A 26542-nucleotide genomic window follows, 5' to 3' on the forward strand; every position below is an offset into this window, starting at 1 on the left:
CCTTAACGGTTATCGGTTAAGAAAAAATCTCCATTTGGCCATCCCTAATGTCCACTAAGGCAGGGGTTTTCAAAGTGGGTGACGGGTCACCCTGGGGTGCCGGGACGGCAGTCCAGGGGTGCCTCGGAATAATTTGATATTTGGTGATATTTGGAATTCATCAATATCACTTCACTATGTGAAGACCTGATTTTGCACTGTACTTGATGAGTTATTTTTTCCATCTACGGCCGACTTGTGACGCGTTGTGAGCTTGTAGATCGGCTATTTTTGAATGATGATGCATTTTGCATCATATGAGTCATCATGCGGCATCATATGATGCAAAATGCATCATCATTCATGCTGAAATACTAAAATATCTCAAAACACAGATTGAACACAAAAAATAACTCAGGATTGTGTTGCTCTTGTCCCAAACAACAATAAAATAACATCTGGTTGTCCCAGAGGTGAACTTGCCCTTTAATGTGATTTGACATCAACGTTGACGACGAGTAATATGCATACTTTGTGTTGTGTTTTATTGTCAATCTTGACAAAATCATCGCACACTACGGCGACGCTGTCATTAACAAGTAAGCTTTAGTTTCAAGCATGCAAAAGGCAGGATGTGGTATCCAGACCACGGACCTGACATGCACTCCAACACAGACACACACCGTTCCTCTCATATTTGGAAAACATGAAGGCTATAACGTTTTTGAACAAGCGATTAAAACATTTTAGGGGGAAAAGTAAAGTAAAAATCACACCCAATGTGAAGTGAGCGGTGGTCGTGCTTGCATAACATCTTCAGACTAGGATTTAAGTCTAGGATGTACAGGCTATGCTACACACACACATTTTGCTATGGCAAAACGCTGAGGAAAAAGGCTACGGACACACGCACAGCTACGGACACACACACATTTTGCTATGGCAAAACGCTGAGGAAAAAGGCTACAGACATACGACATATGACATCACTAGACAAACATGATGCTACTACGCACACACATTTTACTATGGCAAAACGCTGAGGAAAAAGGCTACGGACACACGCACAGCCACTTATAGGAGTGGTTTGCACCGCTCAAAAAGTAAGTAAAATGATAATAATAAGCCGCCCCCCTCCTTTTTTATGCTACTGGCTGTTCTCTCATGGTTGAGCATGGACTGGCTTGGAGAGATTTTCTGGAGAATCTCCCAGACAACATTCACACGACAAGGATTTGTACCCTGTGGTGCGAGAAAATGAAGCGTGCTAGATATTCTCGTAGGCACCGGTGAGGTCATAAAAAGGCCATTGACATACTTGGATTGTATCGGGGTCGCGTTCAAACCAAGCCCGAGTTTATGGCCGAACTAGCGAATCCAGGCTCAGCCGGGATCGTGCCCATTTGAAGGGGCCCTGAAGCTATGACGAAAACCTTCGTATTTAGTCATCTTTTCAGATGACTAAAACTAAATGGAATTCTATTCAAAAGACTATGACTACAGCTAAATCCAAATGTGCCGTGGATATCAACACAGGTGACGTCACAGGTGGTGACGGGGCGCCGCTTGATGTGAGTTGTTACTTTCCCTCTCAGACAGCTCAGTGGGGTGTGTGTGTGTGTGTGTGTGTGTGTGTGTGTGTGTGTGTGTGTGTGTGTGTGTGTGTGTGTGTGTGTGTGTGTGTGTGTGTGTGTGTGTGTGTGTGTGTGTGTGTGTGTGTGTGTGTGTGTGTGTGTGTGTGCGTGCGCGCGTGCGCGTGTGTGTCAGTCAAAGACGGGGTTTCCCTCTAAAGGGAACTTGCATCATGTCGTCATAGGAGCTACACACATGATGTAATGACAAGCAACACACACGTGCGCACGTGCACACGCACGCACACACACACACACACACACACGCACGCACACACACACACACACACACACACAGACAGATTCAAATTCTAGGGAGCTTTATTGGCATGAGAAAACATACGTTTACATTGCCAAAGCAAGTGTCAAAATAGATCAAAATCAAACCCTCAGTTCGAAGTGGAGCGGTGAATTTGAGCAGCTATACCCGGTGTGTGAAAATGGGGAACATATAGGTCTACAGTTGGAGGGGAAACAGCATTGTGTAAACAGAGCTATGTCACATTTTGGCGTTATATATACAGAAAGCTTTTTGAAACAAATAGCAGCAATCTTTTGTAGTCGCTTTGGGACAAAAAGAAACATTTCTCCTCAAAACGATTTTAAGTAGGCTAGTATAAAAAAGGCCTCTGGTTTAAAATGTGTTTTAAAGGTAGCAGCTCTGTTTATACTGTATGTGCAGTACGTCTAGATGTCACTCAATGGTTTGTAGTCCTTATGGTGGTTGTATTCCATTCTCTAGCCTTCTTTTATCACAACGGTACACAAATCTTGCTCCTGTGTTCGCACATTGTTGTATTTCTCCCAGTAGGTATGGGAGTCATGTGTTGTTGTCTCCACCAGCCGAAGGCTGAGGGGAGAGTATGTTTTCCCCTCCGTCCGTCCGTCCGTGCGTCCGTCCGTCCGTGTGTCCGTGTGTCCGTCCGTGTGTGTGTGTGTGTCCTCGCAGTTTGTGTGCAGCTAATCTCAGTCGCCGTTGGCCCGGTCGCTGCCAAAGTGAGCACACACATTCCCTGGATGCCAATCTAGAACCTCTGCCCTAAATTTTTCAAATGGGCCTTTTCTAGCGCCACCTAGTGGCCGATGTTCGCAAGACACATTTCTGTGCACTACTCTTACAGATTTTGTCCAAAAATCCTACAAATCGGTAGGCAGTATCTCGACAGTCATGTGATCGACACGGATCTGTCCGATTTTTCATATTCCATCCTGATTGGCTAAGATTGGCTTCCAAAGTTTGTAGGATTGAGCCGTTTGGAACAAAATGCCTCAAATCCCAAACGCAAAGTGCAATTATCATGAAATCGCGCACACACGTTCCCACTAGGTCGAAGAAGAAATGCCACTTCAAATTTTTGAAAGCAGCCTCATGGTGGCGCTATAACAGGCCGATTTGTGGTTTTACCTATAACTCCACCGATCAGTTTCAAACTTTGTAAGCGCACTCCCTAGAGGCCAAGGAAAAACCCTTTCCCTGCATTTTTCACATCAGCCTTTTATAGCGCCACCAGGAGGCCGACTTATGTAAAACACAATTTTTCCTATTATTCCTTGAGATTTGATCCAAAAATCATGCAAATCGGTACACAGTATCTCCATAGTCATGTGATCAAGTCCGATCCGTCTGATATTTCATATTCCATCCTAATTGGCTAATATTGGCTTCCAAAGTTTGCGGGATTGCTCAGTTTTTGAACAAAATGCTTCAAATCAACGCAGCTTGCGATTACCGTGAAATTTGCCACACATGTTCCCACTATGTCAAGGAACAAATGCTACCCTTTTCATGTTGGCCTTTTATAGCGCCACCAGCAGGTAGACTTTAGTAAAACACATTTTTGGAACAATGCCTCAAATCATGCATGCAGTGTCCGATTGCCATGAAAGGTCTAAGGTGAAGAACATATTCCAGCCTTTTTACATTGGCCTATTATACAGTAGCACCACCAGGACGCATGGCCTGGTGGAGACCTGTGCTCGGAAGAGCACTGCTTCTAGTTGGCCATGTTTTCAAACTCACTTTGACTGTGTGTAATCTGTGGGAAGTGTGTGTCTCCTCTGATGTCTTGGTATAGTGGGCAGGTGGTTAGAAAGTGTAGCTCTGTTTCCACTACATTTTGTGTGCAGTGGGTGCATAGCCTGTCTTCCCTTGGAAGTGGGGTCTGTCTGTGGCGGCCTTTCTCTATTGCAAGGCTGGGTTTGCCGAGTCTGTACCTAGTCAAGGCTTTGCTAAGTTTTGGGTTATTCACCATGGTCTATAAAGAATGGGGGGGTGCTTGGTCTGTCTCTTGGCTATAAGGGGTCCTTGGATCTGTTAGACCCCCCAGTGCTTCACCCTTTTAGGCCTGAAAAATACCTAAAAGTGTCTCCTAATCCTATCCTGAGACATGTTTCTACGATCTATGATGTGGTGCTCAAACTGTTTAGCGTGCCGCGCTGTGAGCTTGTATATCTGCTGTTTTTTAATAGTTAAATCATAAAATAATGGTTAAAGTGGTTCAAATCTTAACGCAACAAAGATGCATTCCCGGTCTTTATGGCTATTGTGACACTATATTAACTTAATTTGCTGGGGCCCTTTGGAATCCCCTCAAGGACCCAACCTGCACTTGGAGAGCTATTGATCTAAAATAAATCGCAATATTGATCCAAATAATGATCATACTGATAATGACCATCATGGCCATAACCGTGCAGCCCTGCTATGACGTCACTGATTGTGACAAGACGTCAGTTTCACTGAGAGCTCAGACAGTGTGTGTGTGTGTGTGTGTGTGTGTGTGTGTGTGTGTGTGTGTGTGTGTGTGTGTGTGTGTGTGTGTGTGTGTGTGTGTGTGTGTGTGTGTGTGTGTGTGTGTGTGTGTGTGTGTGTGTGTGTGTGTTTGCATCACTCACACTGGGCTGAAAGGCCACTATGATGTAACAGCCAGTAATACCCATAGAGAGAGAGAGAGAGAGAAAGAGAGAGAGAGAGAGAGAGAGAGAGAGAGAGAGAGAGAGAGAGAGACACTGACTGACTGACTGACTGACTGACTGACTGACTGACTGACTGACTGACTGACTGACTGACTGACTGACTGACTGAGAGAGAGACAGAGAGGATGATGGGAGATGTAGTGATAGATGTGGACAGACACCGGCAGGTTTAGTGTGATGTCACTATTAACACTATTAACACTAGTTCTTACGTGTATATAACGTTTTTTACATTTGCATATTCATTACCTTGTTGGTGAATGTCCCCCCAGAATAGGGATGCTGGGGTTTAAGTGGTTAAACGCCAAGAATAAAATTTAAGTCGATCTGTCTTAAAATGGACACAGATATTCTCCCAGATTTTCCTCATGACATAAACTGTATGTTAGGGGTGAATATGTACAGATTTGACATAAATGTAAGGTAGTGTAAGGCAGTGGTTCTCAACCTGTGAGTCGGGACCCACAGGGGGACCCCCTGTGGTCCCACAGATGTCCGATGTGGTCCCATCCGTGCTTTTGTTATGGTCGGGAGAAAAGGGCTTGTTTTGATCAAGAACGCGATCTGTAGATAGATTCCGAGATGCATCCATTTTCCTGAAAATCATTACAATGTTGTGAACGGTGGTTATCATTTCCTGATGACATCATCTCCCGATGGATTATGGGAATTTGAGTTTTTGCATCAGCGCCGGGTCCCGCAGACTGCAGGCTACGGTTTACAATAGGAAACGTTATAACCCAACTTAAGTCGAGTAAGGCAGTCAACGCATGGATCCGATAACCCGGGCAGTAAGTGTGTTGTTTAACAGTCTCCTGTTTCTCCCTGTGATTGGTTCCAGGTGTTCCCACGCCCACGGAGGAGGTCCTGCACCACACGCTGAGCATGCTGGTCCGGGAGCGTAAGATCTACCCCACGCCGGACGGATACTTCATCGTGACGCCGCAGACCTACTTCATCACGCCCAGCCTCATCCGCACCTCGTCCAAGTGGTACCACCTGGACGAGCGCTCCGCGGAGCGCCACAGCGCCACGCAGCACCAGCAGACGCAGTGCACCTCGCCGCTGTCCGGCACCGTCACACCCTCCACCTCCGGGGGCGCTGTGGTGGTGGGGGGGCGGGGGGTAGAGCGCACGCACCCCAAGCCCAGCCAGAACCACAGCGGAGGTGAGTGCAGGGATGGGACGATATGAAAATGTCATATCGCGATAATGAAAATCCATTATCCTGGGGTGGAACATTTGCCAAAAAATAGCTGTTCTTAACTTCTACAAGCTCACATTGTGTCGCGTTGTGAGCTTGTAGATCAGCTATTTTTTGGCAAAGACATTTGATAGAGAGTGAAAAAAGTCTGTTTCAAGTATGTATATTATAAGTACCTTTTACCATTTATAGAGGGTTTAAGTGGTACCGGCTATGCAGCTCTGCAAATAAAAGGTGAATTGTTCCCAGTGCATGACGGAGGACAATTTCACGATGAATTTAAACTCCACAATACGATTATCCCATCCCTAGGTGATTGCACGTTACACATTGCAGGTCGAAAAGGCCCTCAACATTTAATAAAATCTGATCTGCACCTGGCTCAATGACAACAAACTTTCAATACACCTCGGCAAATCCATCCTCTTTGGGTTCAATCACAAACTCAGCAAGGTCGATAACTAGTAGGTGATACCATGACTACCATGGTAATCAAAAAAGTTTCTAGGAGATGCACTTATTCTGCCCCTCCTTGACTATGGAGTCCTTCTCGTATGGTATCGCGATGTCCCAACTGCCTTAAAGCTAAAGCTCCAAACAGCCCAGAACAAACTGATTAGGGTCCTGCTTGGCCTTCCTTCTCGGGCCCACCTCACTGCTTAAGAGTGGGGTAGCTCAAAGTACAGCATCTTGCAATGGGCCTGGTGTACAAGATACACTACACCACTAAGATACCCATGTACCTGACTAAATACTTCCTAAAAGTCAAGGATGGATTTGACTCTAAAAAAGGTTCAAATTCGTTCTCCTGCTATACCACTAACATGTGGAACGCCCTACCGAAAGCCTTAAAGGACACTTAGTTTTTTTGTGTTCAGTGTTCATATTTTAGATAGTCATTAGAGAAAAGAAAAGATGAGTGTTAAAATGTTTTCATTTACTTCTTTCTATCATTTTATTGATTTTAAGATTTTGATTTGCATGCATGCCCCCAGGTTTGGGGCATGCATGCAAGTAGCTAAATATGTCTTTTTATACACAATAAGCCCATTCCCAAGATGCACCGCAATCTTTCATGGGTAGATGTGACTTATGGGGGCTGGTGTAAATAGTAGAAAAGAAATTGCCGGCTTATTGTGTCTAAAAAGACATATTTAGCCACTTGTACGCATGCCCCCGCCCACTGAAATCAAAATACTAAAATCGCTAAAACAATAGAAAGCACTAAATGAAAAAATGTTAACACTCATCTTTTATTTTCTCTGATTACAATCTAAAATATGAACCCTTGTTGCAAAAAAACAAAGTTGTCCTTTAAAGGAGAGTAAATCCTTAACTTCCTTCCAAATCAGTCTGAAAATTCACCTACAGGTGGCTGCTACTTGAAACTTGTAATAGACTAAGCCCATATTTACCTCACCTTATCCACTGTAAATATATTCTATTTCTTTTATTCTTTTTATTTATTATCTTCCTTTTCTTTTCTTTTTTTTCCTTCTATATGACTGCTTTTTTCCTTTGGTTATTGATGATATCCTATGCATAGTACTGTGTTCTATCCGTCTGTCTTTCAATGTTATATGAGATGCACAAAGGGTTCCTGTGTAAATAAGCAGAAAAGCTTACTAGGTTCTCCTTTTAGTTGACCTTGTACCAGTGAATTGTGAAATCAATCAATCAATCAATCAAACATAGTTTACCGAGACACTACGCTGTCTCTCTACATTCTTTGATCCTATAGTTTACTGAGACGCTACGCTGTCTCTCTGCATTCTATGATCCTATAGTTTACTGAGACGCTACGCTGTCTCTCTACATTCTTTGATCCTATAGTTTACTGAGACGCTACGCTGTCTCTCTGCATTCTTTGATCCTATAGTTTACTGATACGCTACGCTGTCTCTCTGCATTCTATGATCCTATAGTTTACTGAGACGCTACGCTGTCTCTCTGCATTCTATGATCCTATAGTTTACTGAGACGCTACGCTGTCTCTCTGCATTCTATGATCCTATAGTTTACTGAGAGACTACGCTGTCTCTCTGCATTCTATGATCCTATAGTTTACTGAGACGCTACGCTGTCTCTCTACATTCTATGATCCTATAGTTTACTGAGACGCTACGCTGTCTCTCTGCGTTCTTTGATTCTATAGTTCGCTGTCTCTCTGCATTCTATGATCCTATAGTTTACTGAGATGAGACACTACGCTGTATCTCTACATTCTATGATCCTATAGTTTACTGAGACGCTACGCTGTCTCTCTGCGTTCTATGATTCTATAGTTTACTGAGACACTACGCTGTCTCTCTGCGTTCTATGATCCTATAGTTTACTGAGACACTACGCTGTCTCTCTACATTCTATGATCCTATAGTTTACTGAGACACTACACTGTCTCTCTACATTCTATGATCCTATAGTTTACTGAGACACTACGCTGTCTCTCTACATTCTATGATCCTATAGTTTACTGAGACACTACACTGTCTCTCTACATTCTATGATCCTATAGTTTACTGAGACACTACGCTGTCTCTCTGCATTCTATGATCCTATAGTTTACTGAGACGCTACACTGTCTCTCTGCATTCTATGATCCTATAGTTTACTGAGACACTACGCTGTCTCTCTGCACTCTATGATCCTATAGTTTACTGAGACGCTACGCTGTCTCTCTGCATTCTATGATCCTATAGTTTACTGAGACGCTACGCTCTCTCTGCATTCTATGATCCTATAGTTTACTGAGACGCTACGCTCTCTCTGCATTCTATGATCCTATAGTTTACTGAGACGCTACGCTGTCTCTCTGCGTTCTATGCAGTGTTTGAATACCAGAAGAGTCGCCGGGAAGAAACTCGCCCTGGGCTGATGGATTATGCATTTTGATTGATTGATTGATTGATTGATTGATTGATTGAGGTATTTATTAGAAGTTTTGGATAGGAAAAGGTACAGTTTCATGACAGTACAGCAGTGATGTTGCTAGGTTTTTGATTTAATGGGTCCCAGGACCCACACGTGGACATTCAAATGGGTTCCAGAAAAATTCTATGAGTCCCCAATAAAATGTTTTTGAGCTTATTCCTAACCTTAACCTCAGTAAAACGGTGTCAAAACCTAACCCTATTCCTAATCTTAACCTCAGAAAGATATGCGTAATCCTAAAGTTATTTCTAACCTTATTCTCAGTAAAACAAATACAAGAATAAAAATCTTTCGGTGACTCTACCGGTTACCACATGGTTTCCTTGCTTATTGTCCCTCTGCATAAGAGAGTCTGCTAAATGCCTAAACGTTGTACATTTGTGACGCATTCCGCAGGCGGCGACTCGTCGTACAACAACAGTTACCGCGACGACCCACCCAGCCACCACACCACGTTGCAACGCCGCTCCCCCAAAGACCACCGGGAGGCGCCCTACCCGTCGCCGCACCCCTCGCCGCAGACGCCGCCCACCCAGGCGGGCGGGGCCGTGGCCACCACCACGGAGAAGACGCGCAGCACGCTGAGCTTCCCCTTCAAGACGGACACTCTCACCAAGCACCGGGGGGGAGGGGGCAGCACCGAGACAGAGCACAAGACGGGCGGGAGCGGCAGCGCCAGCCGCAAGTTCGGCCTCAAGGTGAGAAAGAGTACCCCAAAATGTTAACTTAATGATGGGTCCCCCCCCTACAACATGATCATCAGGTATTATGCGAGGTGTTGTGATCTTGTAGATCGGCTTGTAGATCGGCTTGTAGATCGGCTATTTTCAGCAAAGAGGTTTGGTGTAGAGGGAAAAGAGAGCAGATTAAGTACAGAGTGAAAGGTCAAGTTCAAGTATTGAAGTTGACGGTTCAAGTGGTTACCAGTGGTGCTTTGGGATTTTCTTTTCCGGGCGGACGGTCATTTATTGACGTCACGTGCACGTGCGTGCACGCGCCTCTAGAGGCTATTTAGATAGAAAGGATGTCAGCAGATCTAATGGTGGGAAAACAATCGTTTTCTAGTCTTAATTACATTTGCATTGTTACTTAAGATTTTATGTTCTACTTTCTTTTAATTAATTTAGAAAATACAGCGCTGGCTAGAGAAACAAAGTTTGCCTTGAACGAATCTCAAACACTAAATACCACAGTAATGGAGCCAGGTATGAGGACACACACACATCGACACATGCACATGCAGTCACAGCTGGAAACCTAGGTGTTAAAGTAGTAGGCTATATATCCATATGAATAGAGGGGGCTTGAGGACACTCACACATTCACCACTAGAAACCTGTTATGCAAAGTAGTAGCCACTGATTAAAGTATTGCTTGTAGTTATCGCGGATTCGCGGGGTGGGGGGTTGTCGCGGCTCTCGCGGGGGGGTATGCACGCGTTTACACGGTCGTGCACCGTTCGGTGCCGTCCGTGCGTCCGTGTGGGAATTTTTCGACCACACGGCGTCCGGTCACGTCCGGCCTCCAAAGCGCTACTGGTGGTTACATATCTGAAAACACAAATTGGCATGAATCCAAAATACACTGATGATTGTGCTGTCAAACAATGAAACTATGGAATCTATGAAAAGGTTGTGGGGGTCCCTGCTTCATCTCTCTCTTAACTAAGGGGTCCTTGGCCTGAAAACATGGAAGACCCCTGCTATAATCATTTTGAACTCTTTCTCTCTGTTAAAGCTGTTCCCTAACTGTCCCAACTAAACTCTCTCTCTGTTAAAGCTGTTCCCTATACAGTATGTCCCAACTAAACTCTCTCTCTCTCTGTGTTGAAGCTGTTCCCTATATGTCCCAACTAAACTAAACTCTCTCTCTCTGTGTTGAAGCTGTTCCGGCTAAGCTTCAAGAAGGACAAGACCAAGCAGCTGGCCACCTTCTCGGCCCAGTTCCCGCCGGTGGAGTGGCCCCTGCGTGACGAGGAGGCGCCCAGCGCACTGCCGCGCACCGTGGAGATGGAGATCATCCGGCGGATCAACCCCGACCTCACCGTGGAGAACCTGGCGCGGCACACGGCCGTCATGAAGCGCCTGGAGGAGGAGCGCGCGCAGCGCAGCAAGGCCTCCTCGGCCAATCAGAGCTCCCGGAGCCGGCGGAGCGGAGGGGGCGGCGGCCGGCACCGCAAGCCGTCCCAGACCAAAGCGGCGCGGTCGCACAGCAAGGTTTCTATGTTTGATTTATTAGTACTGACCAATGGACTAGGGATGGAACCATATGAAACATTTCATATCACGATTGTTGTGACCAAAGAATTCGTGATTTACGTTATTATTGCGATAATCAAAATATCTCCAACATCCATTATCCTGGGGCGGGGAACATTTGCCAAAAAATAGCCGATCTACAAGCTCACAATGCATCGCGTTGAGCTTGTGTATCGGCTTGTAGATTGGCTATTTTTTGGCAAATGGCAAATGTTCAAAGACATTTGAGTGAAAAAAAAAGACTGTATCAAGTACGTATATTATAAGTACCTTTTACCAATTATAGAGGGTTTAAACGGTTCCGCTTATGCAGCTTGGCAAATAAAAGGTGAATTGATCCCTGTGCATGACGGGGGACGATATCACGATAAATTAAATCTCCACGATACGATTATCGTGAGTGTTTTTTATCACAATAAACGATAATATCGCTTATTGTCCCATCCCTACAATGGACACTTTTGTTTGGCCCTGCACTATTGGGTTGTGTTGGTTAGTATAGAGCAGGGATGTCAAACATACGGCCCGCGGGCCGGATCCGGCCCGCGAGATGATTCAATCCGGCCCCAGGCTTGTAGAGCATACATTTCTGAGCATTTAGGAAAAAAAAGTAAGTCTCTAGCCCATTCCTGTCAAGAGTTATGATTGTTTTAAGAATTAACCTAACTAATGCCGTCTCACTGCAGGCTAGGTTTCTCCCACCTGGCAGTGATTGAGTTGATTGATTGGAATGTTAAGTGACCAGCTCTCTCTCTCTCTTTGAAGATAAGATGACAGCATTGCTAGGAATGGGGTGGGGGGTCTGGCTATGAATAATACCTGAACATACCTACAATATTCGAACTGTACTCAAAGATTACACATTAGACATGGAAATTAATGTTGTTAAGAAAATAACTTATTTAAAAAATATAATAATAAAATGTAAAAGTTTTATTATTCAGATATTTTCTGAATATGCCATTATTGTTCATTACTTTTATTATTTTTATTATAAAATACAATAAAAATAATTATTGTCCTGGATCAATAATATATTTTTTAGCCATTTACAAATTATATATCAGGAATTGAATTATTCTATTATCAAATGGTTTATTCTTATTGGCACTTCTTAAAGGAGTAGTTCACCCCCAAAATGCCATGGAGCCAATGGAGACTCATTCCTAAAACAGAAATTTGATTACAATAAATGCATGCCTATTGATTCCGGATGGGGACCCAAATGCATTTGGGTCCCCATCCGGAATCAATGGGGGGAAGTGTACTATTATCACATTTTTGTCTTAGTAATGCGACAAATAAAATAAAAATATATTATTGAACTCAAGTCTCCATGGCGTGAGTAATCCTTTAAACAAATAGCATCTCTCGTACCTAACTGCAACTGTAATATCAATAATGAAAGTAGCTATTTTACTTAATAAACACAATTTGTAAAATGATATACTGCTATACTGCTTGCTACAGCAGTGGCTGAGACGACAGGAAGAAAAACAGAGCGAACATGTGCGCGAATGTGCATGCCATCCGATCCGCGACTGGTTCGGCCCTCATCAAGTCGCCTTTCATCCAATGCGGCCCTCACCCCAAAATGAGTTCGACACCCCTGGTATAGAGTATTATTGCTGTGTTGACAAGGCGGTGAGATACTTGTGTAGCACTGACTAGCACTGACTGTTATGAACACTTTTGTTTGGCGCTGCATTGTTAAGTTGTGCTTTAAGTGTTGCTATTTGTGTGTGACAAGAGTTGACTGTTTTTGACACTTTATGTATATATTGTTCTTTTTATTGTGCCTTGCTCTTTTTGACTGTACACAACAGTACAATTTACAAATTAGGCATTTAGCAGACGCTTTTAATTCAGAGCGACTTACAATATTAAGCAGGTAATACATCAATACAATAAGCAAGATAATAAGCAAGATAATATGTCAATACATCAACAACAATACAACAAATGCATATTAGGAATATCAATCTAGAAAAACTGTAACATAGGTAGACCACGCACCTAATTTTTCTAAAACCTAAAAATGTAATCTAGCTTCATGTATGGTCTTTGAGGGAAAGGGGGGTGTTACAGTAGTGCTATGGGTTTAGGTGGAGTCTGAAGAGGTGAGTCTTCAGTCCACGGCAGAAACTAGGGAGTGAGTCTATAGTTCTAATGGAAGCTAGGGAGTGAGACTGTAGCTCTAATGGAAGCTAGGGAGTGAGTCTGTAGTTCTAAGTGCGACAGGGAGTTTATTCCACAGTTTGGGAGCCAGGTGGGCAAAGTGTCTAGGACGAATGGATTTTTCTCCTGGGGTTTTTTGCGAAGGTTCTGTCAGCATCCCTGTGCTGGCTGATCTGTGTACTTTTTCTATTTTTCATACTTCTCTGTAACTTTGTAAATGTAAATCTTTAACTACTGTGCTGGCACTGGGCAACTGCTTTTCCCCCGTTGGGATAATAAAGCTATCTATGTCTCTCTCTCTCTCTAAGGCGCGCTCCTCGGGGCGAGGAGGAGGAGGGGGGACCGGCGGCGAGCCGGGCGACGAGCTGGCGACGACGCCGGGCGACAGGGACTACCGGGCGTACTCGTCGTCGCTGGCGCGCTCGCCGCGGGAGCACGCGGTGGCGGCGGAGCGGCAGCGGGCGCGCATGCACCTGGCCCACAGCAACCCCAACATCCTGGACGCCTCGGCCCACCTGCCCCAGACCCCCGAGTGGGACGTGTCCGGGGAGCTGGCCAAGCGGCGCACCGAGATGCCCTTCCCCGAGCCCAGCCACGGGCCCTCGGCCCACCACCCCAAGGTGCACCGCTCCCACTCCCACACACAGGTTAATGTTGTTATTATATTACACTAACCACAGTGGTTCTCCACCTTTTCAGGCCGCGACCCCCCCCAAAATAATCATATTTTAACTGGGGACCCCCCCCCACCCTGACGAGCACTAAGAGTTGAGGCATTACATTTTGTATGACACGGTTCTATTGTGAAAATAGCAGATCTACATCCACATTGTGAGCATGTAGAACGGCTATTTTCACAATTTCTGCCTCTACTAAATTTTGACAATTTGGCCAATGTTTAATTTGTCATTTTAGAGGTCTTAAAAAGTCCTTACATTGTCACTTTAGAAATGTGCAGATCCCTCTATATTGAGCGAGAAAACAATGTTGCACATTAAGTTAATCATCTGGGGACCCCCCAAAATAATGTGGAGACCCCCCTGGGGGTCCCCGACCCACAGGTTGAGAACCACTGCCCTAACCCACACCACTCCAAGATGCACCGGTCACACACACACACACACACACACACCACACACACACACACACACACACACACACACACACACACACACACACACACACCTAAACATTTTACTTCCAACACATCCACTGCCAGGTATACAATTACCGTATTGGCCCGAATATAGGACGACATTTTATTCTAGAAAACATATCCTCAAAATATTGGGTTGTCTTATAATTGAGGTCTAGTCATTACACATCCGCGCCCAGCAGATGGCGCCGGTACCAAAGTAACCAGTAAGTGACAACCGAGTGAAGCAACACCAGCCAGTGTGTGTTTATAAAGTCACATAATTGTTTGGCCAAAAAATAGGGAAACAACACTTATAAAATAGGGAAACAACACTTATGTGTTAGATCAGTCTCATGTTAAGAACCATATTCGATCCATACACATGTTTATTGTCATCCAGATTTAGCTGCTATGTGGGTATGAGCTTTTCCATAATAATAAAAGTTTTTCTTTATAAATAACTTTAGGGTTTACAATGGTAATCCCTATAAACCTTTGGTCCTTTTATCGTCTAATCAGGCTTTTATGAACACCCTGGACAGTTTTTAATTTGCTTGATTAAATATTTAGATATTTGATGTAAATGTTATCAGTCCTCCTCCTCCAGGAGGGGGCCCCCATACACACCCATTGTAACTTCAAACTGTGAATGTGGACACTTCAGAAATGTTTTCTTAAACTACACGCATAACAAGAATATGCCGCTCGAATGATGTGTTTCTCTTATGTTTCCAATGGGACTACAGTTCGTTATAATGACTCTGTCTGTGCTAGTGTGTTTCTGTTATGTTTCCAATGGGACTACAGTTCATTAGAATGACCCTGTCTGTGCTAGTGTGCTTCTGTTATGTTTCCATTGGGACTGCAGTTCATTAGAATGACTCTGTCTGCGCTAGTGTGCTTCTGTTGTTTCCAAATGGAACTACAGTTCATTATAATGACTTTGGCTGTGCTAGTGTGCTTCTGTTATGTTTCCAATGGGACTGCAGTTCATTATAATGACTCTGTCTGTGCTAGTGTGCTTCTGTTATGTTTCCAATGGGACTAGAGTTCAGTGCAGCAGTGACTACTTCCGATACTTGCTGTTCGGGAATTGTAGTTCCAGACTCTATATAGCATTCGGAGATTGTGGAATAGTTGTCTGGCTACGCGAGACTAGCTGTGTCTCTACAACAGCAGAGGAAGTCTTGTATTAACTGTGTCTCTACAACAGGAAACAGGAAGTATTTTATTAACTGTGTTTCTACAACAGGAAACAGGAAGTCGTGTATTAGTTTCTCTGATTCCAACAGGAAACAGGAAGTCTTGTATTATTGTCTCTGAACCTAGTCTCGCGTAGCCAGACAACTATTCCACAATCTCTGAATGCTATATAGAGTCTGGAACAGCAGCTCCCGAACGGCGAGTATCGGAAGTAGCCACTGCTGCACTGAACTGTAGTCCCATTGGAAACGTAACAGAAACACAATAGCTCAGACAAAGTCATTCGAGCTGCCTATTATTGTTATGAGTGTATAGTTTAAGAAAACACTTTAAAACATCATGGAGGTAACACCAATAACACCAGAGAAAGACGAAATAAAGCCCCCAGAAATGTTGAAAGGAGACATAACGCTTCCAGTAGGACATGTTATTGTTACTGCACCAAGGGAGCGGTTGCGTCATATCCGCTTTATCTCGCACTCATCGTTTCTTCCCCGGTTTGCCAGACTGTATGTCGGGAGCATTTGACAAAATCGCGGAGGCAACAGTCTGGCCACGCGAGACTACTCTGAACCCAACAGGAAACAGGAAGTATTGTATTATTGTCTCTGATTCCAACAGGAAACAGGAAGTCTTGTATTAACTGTGTCTCTACAACAGGAAACAGGAAGTATTTTATTAACAGTGTTTCTACAACAGGAAACAGGAAGTCTTGTATTAACTGTGTCTCTGACCCCGACAGGAGAGGAAATCGAGAGGGGAGCGTTCGGGGGACAAGGCCAAGGAGCGCTCCCGCTCCATGGACAACTCCAAAGGCCCACTAGGGGGCGGCGTGGGCCTGGCCGGCCCGCCCGACTACTACGAGGACCGCGGCGGCGGCCGCTACTACACGGACGACGGCACACTGCGAGCCGCGGCGGCAGCAGCAGCCAATCAGGGCTCCTCCTCGCACTACTCGCGGCTTGCCGCCACGCCCCCCACGTCGTCCTCGTCCAATAAGCTGGCCGCGGGAGGAGGAGACTCCTCCCACCACGGCGGCGGCGGTGGGGGGAGGAGCTTGGAGAGGAAGTGCAAGAGCAGGGACAGCGTGCTGCCGGCGTACTCCCCCAAGCCCCCCCACCGCGGCGTTGCCGCCTCGTCCGCCGCCCCAGGAGCGTCGTCCGCCTCCTCGTCTGCCCTGCCGCTCCCCCTGCTGGCCGACGACACAGACTACTTCCCCGGGGAGCGCGGCGGCGAGATGCCGCTGCCGCTCTCCTCGCTCCTGTCGGCCGACACCGGTAATCACGCGGGAGTAGCGGCGCCGCCGGGAACTCTGGGTAGGAAAGGAGGAGGCGGCGCCGGCCATGACGAGCGGCAAACAGACAGACAGACGGACAGACAGACGCCGCGTCCCCCGGCGGTGGACTACAAGGACGAGGGGGGGAAAGGGGGGGGCAGTCTGCCCCCCATGCCCCTGGACCCCCACCCCCCCGCCCTGCTCTCCAATGGCCGGCTGCCGCACGCCAGCCAAGGTGATTGTACTTTACACTTATTTCCTTTTAATGCCTTTTTTTGTTTTTAATTTTCACTTTAGTTTTTAGGGCTTCAACATCTGGCTCTGTCTGGCAGGTGCGTCACAAGGGGGGGAATGCTTTAGCTATTGAAAAATAGGGTTAGGGTTAGGGTTCCAAAAATAAAATCATTTAAACCTTCTTTTGGATAGAATATTTGTAATATTGCAACAGTGGGCCTTACAGGGTTAAGCGGTTAACCAAGGGTGTAAAAAACAACAACATTGAACCCTAACTAACCATAACGATGCCGTTGTTTTTGCTGCCCCCTGCAGGAGGAGGCGGATCGGCGCAGGAGAAGCAACAACAACAACGCAAGGAGATCTTCAGCAAGGACACGCTGTTCAAGCCCCCTCCCAGCATGCCTTGCTCCCTGCCTCCCAGCATGCCCTGCTCCCTGCCGGGCTACAGCTCGCTGAGGAAGCCCTGCTCCGGGAGCGGCGGCGGCGGCGGCCTGGCCCCGCCGCCCTCCGCCTCAGCCCTCTCCTCGTCCTCCTGCGACGCCATGCTGCTGCTGGACCCCGCCCCCTTCCAGGACTCCGCCCCCAAGCCCCTGGTGGCCTCCGTGTTGATGCCGCCGCCCCAGCAGCCGCCGCCGCAGGACGACGCCGCCACCGGCAGCAGCAGCGGCGGCGCGGCCGAGGCGTCGTCGTCCTTCGACTACTACAACGTGTCGGACGACGAGGAGCTGGACGAGGGGACGAAGCGCGGGGCGGACGGGAAGACGGGCGGCGGCATGGGCGGCGGGCTCGGCCCCGGGTCCGGCGGCGGGGTGGGCATGGGGGGCATGATGGGCGGCGTGGGCGCGGGCGGCACCATGCAGTGGCTGCTGGAGCGCGAGAAGGAGCGCGACCTGCAGCGGAGGTTCGAGAGGAACCTGACCTTCCCCTCCTCCTCCTCCAAGGCCTCGGCCTCCAAGGAGAACAGCCTGCCCGACCACCACCACCACCACCACGCAGGACACCACCACAGCCAACAGGGGGCGCACTCGGCCCGCCTGGACAGCATGGACAGCAGCTCTGTCACCGTGGACAGCGGGTTCAACTCGCCGCGGTGAGGGCAAGCGCACACACATGTACATACTAGGGCATTCACCAAATATTCGAATTTTCGAATATTCTAATATCAAAGTCACTATTCGACATTGTTCACCGAAGTCGAATATTCGCTTATTGTTTTTATTTTATTGTTTTCTCTTTAAAAAATAAGATAGGAAGTCATGAGAATGAGTTGTCAATGCCCCTGGTGGATGAATTTGTTAATGTTCTATTCCAGGGGTTCTCAAACCTTTTTAGGCCGTGACCCCCAAAATAAACATATTTGAACTGGGGAACCCCACCCTGACAAGCACTTGGAATTTTAGGTATTACATTTAATGTGACTCGGTTCCGCAGATAAATATTGTGAAAATAGCAGATCTACATGCTCACAACGCCTCGCAACGCTAGGCGTTGTGAGCATGTAGATCGGCTATTTTCACAATGTTCGCCTCTTGCTTACTTAATATTTAGTAACAGTTTATCCAGTCCTGTCGAATATTCGACTATTCGAATACTTTGAGGTCGAATAATTCGAATACTAAAAATCACTATTCGTGAATGCCCTAGTACATACACACACTCAGCGTTGGGTATCGTTACAGTTTACAGTTTAGGCATTTAGCAGACGCTTTTAATCCAAAGTGACTTACAATAAGCAGGTAATACGTCACTATAATAAACAATATGTCAGTACATCAACAACAATATAACAAGTGCATAGGAATATCAATCTAGAAAAACAATAACATAGGTAAACCACGCACCTAATCAGTAAAAAACATAACAAATGCTAACTAGCTTCATGTATGGTCATTGAGTGTTTCAGTAGTGCTATGAGTCTGAAGAGGTGAGTCTTCAGTCCACGGTGGAAGCTAGGGAGTGAGTCTGTAGTTGTGAGCGCGTAGATCGGCTATTTTCACAATTTCTGCCTCTAATATTTGATAATTTGGCCAAAATGTAATTTGTCATTTTAGAGTTTACAGTTTAGAGGTATTAAAAAGTCCTTAAAACTGTCACTTTAGAAATGTGCAGATACCCTCTATAGATTGTTTACTGTTGAGTGAGAAAACAATGTTGCACATTATGCTAATCTCCTGGGGACCCCCCCAGGAGGCGAGTTTAGAAACTCTACGCTTGCTAAGGGAAGAAGCGCTCGTTTTCAACAGCGTCGGCAGGTTAGCTACTCACCAGCGTCGGCAGGTTAGTTTTAGTGAGGTTAAGAGGTTAGGTTAGGGTTAGGGTTAGGGTTAGAGTTAGGGTTAAGGTTAAGGTTGGTTAAGGTTAAGGTTAGGGTTAGGGTTGGGGTTGGGGTTGGGGTTAGGATTAGGTTTAGAGTTAAGGATAGGTTTAGGTGCACCTCTGCCGCGGTCCAAGTGACTACAATGGAGCGCTCCCTACCTCCGGTTCAGCCAATCACAAGCTTCAAAAATGAGTGCGGGGCGTGGTTTCCCTTAGCAAGCGTATAGTTTCTAAACTCGCCCCCAGGAGGGCAAATTGTCTAGGACGAGTGGATTTTTGTCCTGGGCTTTTTAGCGAGGGTTCTGTCAGCATCCCTGTGTTGGCTGATCTGAGCGAACGGGTGGGGTTGATCAGGTTTTGGAGGTATGGAGGAGGCACTTACTTTTTAAAGTAACTCATCAAGTTACAGCGTTATTGCCTCTCAAAAGTAATCCGCTACGTTACTGCGTTACCCACTGAGAAAAGTAACTTGTTAGTTTACATTTCTGTTACTGACAATTAAAACCCACCTGCGAGGACGTTTGGTAAACATTACATCCAGAGTTCAGAGTGTTGTGGAGCTGTGCCTGGCTTCACCATGGCATGGATCTCCTCCTTTCACCAGTAAATCCAAACATGGTGTTAATACTTCCACAGCCTTACTAAAGGGCAACCTCTCTGTCTTCTCCCAAGCCCTGGACGTTGCATGCATGTGTCCTCTGACAGAGAAGAGCTCATTCATTCAGGAAACAGTGTAAATGTGTCAGATGGATTCTTTTTTCCTTTGTGGCAACAGAAAGAACAGGGAATTATAGGTCTTAAATGTAACTAAGTAACACCATTATTTTGGTAACGAAACTACTAAATTGCTAAACTAACTTGTTAGGTTACTCGGTTACCCCCAAACCTAACGCTGTTACTGTATGTAACGCAGTTAGTTATAACTCCGTTACAACCAACACTAAACACACATTTTATCGCATATCAATATTTTTGAGTCAGGTCACAGTTACGGTACTATCAAAACCTCCACCAGCTGTCAGTCAGTCTGTCACACGTCACACGACACGTCACACTTTTGCCCTACTCATATCTCTGCCCCCATCCATGCCAAACTTTGCGCACACACTCCTTGGCTGCCAAACCACAACCTCCACCCCTCATTTCTCACATGCCCCTCTTCTAGCGCCACCAAGAGGCCAATTCTTGCAAAACACATTTTTGGACACTGCTCCTACTAGTATCTCTACAGTCATGTCATCAACATGGATCTGTCCCATTTCCCATATTCCCTCCTGATTGGCTACTATTGCCTTCTAAAGGTTGTGTACCGATTAGGGAGTCTTACTGGTTTTTAACTCTGCGTAATGGGTCTTTTTAACACTGCATTAAATGTGTTTAACGTGTCTCCCTCTAGGACCAGGGAGAGCCTGGCGTCCAACACCTCGTCCATCGTGGAGTCGAACCGCCGTCAGAACCTGGCTCTGAGCCCGGGCCACCTGGGGGGCGGAGCCCCGGGCACCGGCCCGCCCCCCTTCTCCTTCCGCGCCGTCCCCGAGCCGCCGCTGCCCGCCGCGCCAAACCCCGACAAGCTGCAGAAAGCGGGCGCCTGTCTGGCGTCGATCACCAGCGTCTAGGAGGGGGAGGGGAGGGGCTAAAGAGACTTATTGGACACAGGCCCCGCCCCCCCCCCCGCCCACCATATAAGGACTGTTACTGCAGCGTCGACCTGTCAGACTGAAAAACCGGCTCAGTGGAGCCGCCCGCAGTCCCGCTGATGAACTACAGCTGTTTTAAAACACAGACACTGTTCACGCGCCCGCCCGCGCGCGCACACGCGCACACACACACACACACACACACACACACACACACACACACACACACACACACACACACTGAAAGGGTACACACTACACACAAACACAAACACACACAATCACACACACACATAAATCCAGACCACCCGAGGAACAGCTCTGTTGCACACGCACGCACGCACGCACGCACGCACACACACACACACACACACACACACACACACACACACACACACACACACACACACACACACACACACACACACACACACACACACACACACACACACTCTCCCACAATTTCATTCTGCAACCTCTAGTTTACATACTGCTGTTATGTCGTTTCACATGGTTAATATGACTGTGTGTGTGTGTGCGTGCGTGCGTGCGTATGTGTGTGCGTGCGTGTACGTGTGTGTGATCTGTAATCTCAGGTCATGTTATTTCCACTCCCATTCCAGCTGCTCCAGCTCAGTGTCTCTCTCTAGTGGCGTCTCCTGATATTGCAAACAAAAAATGCGAGCCCTAAAAAACTAAACGCCGCTCATTTATTATTGACAAGTATTATTAAAACATAAACAAATCCACCACCTGTCCGTCCGGACCCCCTGTCAGCCGTGCCCCTAAACCAACCAGTCTCATTTCATTTTCCTAGCCTGGATTCAGTTTATTCCCATTTAGCGGACGCTCTTAATCCAGAGACAGTTACAGTACGCGCACTAAACAGCAGGCAATGCATCAAATGCATAGAGACAGCATAAGCCCCTTTTCGGTTGCAGCTTTAGCACCTCACTACACCACACCACACCGCACCACATAAAAATATCGACATTTTCCATTACACAAAAGTACAAATTGACCCTTTTAGCTGTGATTATAATACAATATAAATTTGTATTACAACTAATTATAATACACTATAATGGATTATAACTGTGATTATAATACACTGTAACATATTAATGTATTACTATGATAACTATAATAGATTATAATAGTGGTTATAACACAATAGAATCTATTATCATGTATTACAACTATATCCTGGTAGTCTAAATGAAAAGTCATTGAATGATCAGTCTTTATGAAATGTTTGGCCCTGTTTGGCCTAGCTCAGACCTACTTTAGATTGGTTACTCTTTAGTACCACTTTCACACCACTCTACCCAGGTCCTTGTAGTGGAGAACCTGGCACAGGTGGGCGGTGTGGAGTGGTGTGGGGCCATGTCAGTGGAAAGGGGGCTTTAGTGTCTCAGTAATCTGCTGTAGGACCACAGGTCAACCAAGAACCCAGCGTCAGTCTCAACAATCTAATATTTAACGCAAATCTGTGTCGCTTTAGACTATAGACAAAATCGCAGATATGCAAGCTCACAGTGCAGCACCGAGTGCCGCACTGTGAGCTTGTAGATCTTCTATTTTTTTTTATCGTGAACATTTGTGCAAGTCTTTGAATAATGTTTGACCCGATTCTATGAATGTCTTCTAAATCCTTCTTCTAAATCAGTGGTTGTCAAACCTTTTCGTGTCAAGGACCCCCAAAATTACATGCATTTGGCCGCGGACCCCCATCTCAAAATATGTTGTTCCAGGGACCCCCCCCCCCCCCCCCCCCCCCCAGAAGCAAATGTTTGAGTTAAAAATGTTCGCTTTTAAAAAGATATATGCAAAGACTTGCAAAGAAAATCATGAATTTCCAAAAATAGCAGATCTACAAGCGGAGCCGTTGGTGGTGGGTTTGCTTCCGACGCCCTCTAGAGGAGACTCCACAGAGAGCAGGCTCAAAGGCACGTGCTCACACAGCCGCGATGTCGCCATGCTGCGCGGCTCCGCTGTTCTTACAGGCTGCGTACGTAAAAAGACCCGCCCCCACCTGCCTCTGATTGGCTAGCATTTCTGTGACGCACGTGGAAGTGATGCAGATTTCCCTCGGTCCCCCCGATGCGTATCGCCGCCGCTGTCGGGTGAAAACCCTGTATGTCCAAAACCGTTCGTTTTTCATTTATAACATTTTAAACAAATATTTAAAGGGATATTCCACTTTCAACAGGGAAACACATTATGGGCTTTTCTCCACACACACACCCATTGTAACTTAAAACTCCATTTTAACCATCAAAAAAAACACAGCCTGCTCACGTATTAGGAAGGTAATATGAGTCACCAGAATAATGGTAATAATTTTAATGAATCTATCATGTTTAAAATGAAGTTTGAAGTTACAATGGGTGTGTGTGGGGAGAGGCCCTGGGCCTGGAGGGCCTTATAACATTTACATCAAATATCTAAATATTGCATCAAGCTAATTAAAAACTGTTCAGGGTGTTCATAAAAGCCTGATTAGATGATAAAATGACCAAAAGTTTTTTTTAAAGTGAAATATCCCTTTAAATCATCTGGGAAACGGCCAACATAATTTGGTTGAGAACATCTGGTAGGTTGAAAACCACTGGTCTGTGGTCAAAACGCCCACAACCCCGGCAGCCGTTCTGAAGCGTGCGTGCTTGTGTGAGCGCCCCCTAGCTGGCCAGGACCTCCGAGATTTGACACACACCAAACCGAACCGAACCGAACCGATCCATGCCACACCAGTGTTAGTCCAGTACGCAGGGATGTGTTTTTGTTGTAGGTTTTTTAGTTTCTCGGGATTGTTTTGTTTGTTTGTTTGTTTGTTTGTTTTTTTACTAAAAACTCCCTCCTTGGTTTATTTGACCTTCCTTCACATTCGCTATGTCCGCTTTGAGTTCAGCCATTCCTCACTTCCTGGTGCTAACAGGCGTTAGCCGAGGTCGTGGGTTTAAAGCCGGTGCCAAACGCAGTAAACTCCTCAGTGTTCATTTTAGCCTTTTGTTTGTCCAAATGGACCCGTACGGGGTGACCCGTACGTGACCAAATGGACCCCGTTCCATTTGCACACTCTCAAAGAGTTTAAAGTCGTACTGTGTTAACCTTCACTTTGGCGACGCCTACTGGTAGCTCATTACAACAGCATCTGTCTGTCTTATAATCTATCATTTGGACTGATAGAAACTACAGTTCCCAGAATTCAGTTTGAAATGAAACCACATTGGTGATGAAATGCTGCAGGGTCCTAGTGCCAAGGGAATATTTTGGAAAGCAAAGTGCCTGTGTCATTTTGGCGCGAGCACCGCGGGGAAGACACTCGCAAATAAAACATTTTGTGTTTAGAGAAAAAGAAAAAAAAAATATATAGTAATACAATGATAACATTCATGCGGAATGGTTCTATCAAACAATAACCTTTTTGGTTAATTGAAAATGTGACACAGTATGGCTTTAAATCATAACGTTGGATATTTCACTGTGTTTTATTGGCCCTGGCCTGCAACAGTTTCCGTTTCCCACCATTAATTTTGTGTCTTTTTTTGTTTTTCCATCCCCTGCTTAAAGAACATTTCTAACACAAAGACTGTATTAACTTTGAACGGATGAAATACTTGATATGTCCAGCAGGTGTCCCCAAAGGGGGGAACCAGGCCCTGCGCTGCACTATTGGAATACCACTGACTGACGCGTATAATGTGACATATGAGTGAAATTAACCACTTGAATCCCACTATGTCTCCGCTGAAAATAAGCAGATCGACAAGCTCACAACACGGTGCGCCATCAACATGCGGTCAACATGCGGTCAACATCCCCGGAACACGACGCGGTGGACACAGTACTCAAACTCCACTACTCTGAGTAGCTGGTTTGAATCGGGACGCTCCTATTGGTTGGCGACAGCGTCAGTCATTTGAATGGGGACGTTCCTATTGGCTGGGCGAGAGCGTCAGTCATTTGAATGGGGACGTTCCTATTGGCTGGCGAGAGCTCAACGATGGTACATAACACGACGGTACAAAAACACGCAACTATTGTCTCAGTGTCATTGTCACCTCCAACTACCTCCAGTCCACACACACGCACACGCACACTGTCATCAGCCTCTAGACTGTGAATGTCTATGTACACGCGCGCGCACACACACACACACACACACACACACACACACACACACACACACACACACACACACACACACACACACACCCCACCGCTACTCCAGATTCCGATTAAAAGGCAAAACCATAATAATAATAATAAAATAATAGTTTTATGAATATTGGACCAATGGAAGGTATCAACGAGAGCTTGAGACTTTAATAATAACTACGTTGGAACGAAGAAGCCTTCTTTATTTCGTTATATCTCACTCACTATTTTACATTTTTGAACCACTACAGAACAAAGGACTTAAAATCCATATTTTAAACCACCATTTTTGACCACTCCTTTTTAAGTTATTTAAACGATTATTCACATTTCTTTTTTCTCCTGCGGGGTCCCTGGACCTCAGTTTGAGAACCCCTCGCACCTGTTCCCTCATGCCTGGTGGGATTGCTGGTGGGTTCCAGCCCTCTCTCTCACGCACACGCACAAATGCACACGCACACACACACACACACACACACACACACACACACACACACACACACACGCACACACACACGCACACACACCTACACACACGCACGCACACGTTTCCTTCCACGCTCACACACACACAGTTCATGCAATGTCTTCCCTCAAACATCGGCGGGTTGGTTTACGATTTCAAATAAAAACGAGGAAAAAAAACCCAGAAAAAAAAGAGGTTTCAAACAATAACATTGTTTCTAACGGTGATGACGAGTTAAAGAGTCATAAAGTTGTAAATGATGTTTATCTGTTCATGGCTATTAGTCAAATAATTTAAAAAGCATAAAGAAGAGGGATTTTTTTTTTAAATGTCTATAATATGAGAAAGATCCCTCCACGGCCGGGTAGTTCTACTGGTGTTACTGTTACTGTTGTAGTGTAATAATACGTGTTATTATCAAACCCCGCCACTAGGGGCCATTGTTGTTACTTTTTAAGATAATAAAAATAACAAATGTTTGGTTATAAAAAGTCGCCGCGGTCGTGTGCTCTTCTTTCTGTCGCCGTCAAACTGACGTAGGCCCTACTGTTGTTGTTGTTGTTGTTGTTGTTGTTGTTGTTTTTTATTAGTTTGGTTGCCAGGGGCGTCGCACCAAATTCTGGGCCCTGGGTACGAGGATTCACTGCGGGCCCCCCATGAATGTTCTTTTAACCCATTTAGACTGGGAACACGTTATTATTACGCATTATTTGTGCTTTAACTATTGACAAACAGCAGATATACAAGCTTCTAGATCTGCTATTTTTGAAAAATCGTATAACATATACCTGTATGTTTCCCATCTGAAATATTTAGTTCCAGGGACCCCCCCAGAACCAACATTTGAGTTACAAATGTTCGCTTAAAAAATACATATATTGAAAGATTTGCACACATTTTCACAACTTTTTAAAAATAGCAGATCTCAAAGCTCGCAGCGTGGCACTGGGT

The 26542-nt window shown here is 45.7% G+C and overlaps 1 protein-coding gene across 2 annotated transcripts in view; it reads left to right on the plus strand.

Annotated features, from left to right (window-relative positions):
- LOC308302159 (storkhead-box protein 2-like) overlaps positions 1–25956 on the plus strand; it is a gene marked incomplete at its 5' end in the record, with an annotated part of 96285 nt that extends 70329 nt beyond the window's left edge. Inside the window, 7 exons of one of the 2 annotated variants that reach the window (XM_080746382.1) lie at positions 5428–5754; positions 9118–9419; positions 10605–10937; positions 13466–13777; positions 16241–17009; positions 17324–18101; positions 20724–25956. In XM_080746382.1, the coding sequence (XP_080602508.1) occupies positions 5428–5754; positions 9118–9419; positions 10605–10937; positions 13466–13777; positions 16241–17009; positions 17324–18101; positions 20724–20943 (3041 nt within the window). In that variant the 3' untranslated portion in view covers positions 20944–25956. Of the gene's footprint in view, positions 1–5427; positions 5755–9117; positions 9420–10604; positions 10938–13465; positions 13805–16240; positions 17010–17323; positions 18102–20723 lie in introns of both variants that reach the window. The other variant, XM_080746383.1, reaches the window with a different exon arrangement.
- Between the last annotated feature and the right edge of the window lie 586 nt (positions 25957–26542).

This window comes from Nannobrachium achirus (genome assembly GCF_963921795.1).
Source record: "Nannobrachium achirus genome assembly, chromosome: 17".
In the NCBI taxonomy this organism is placed as follows: domain Eukaryota; kingdom Metazoa; phylum Chordata; class Actinopteri; order Myctophiformes; family Myctophidae; genus Nannobrachium; species Nannobrachium achirus.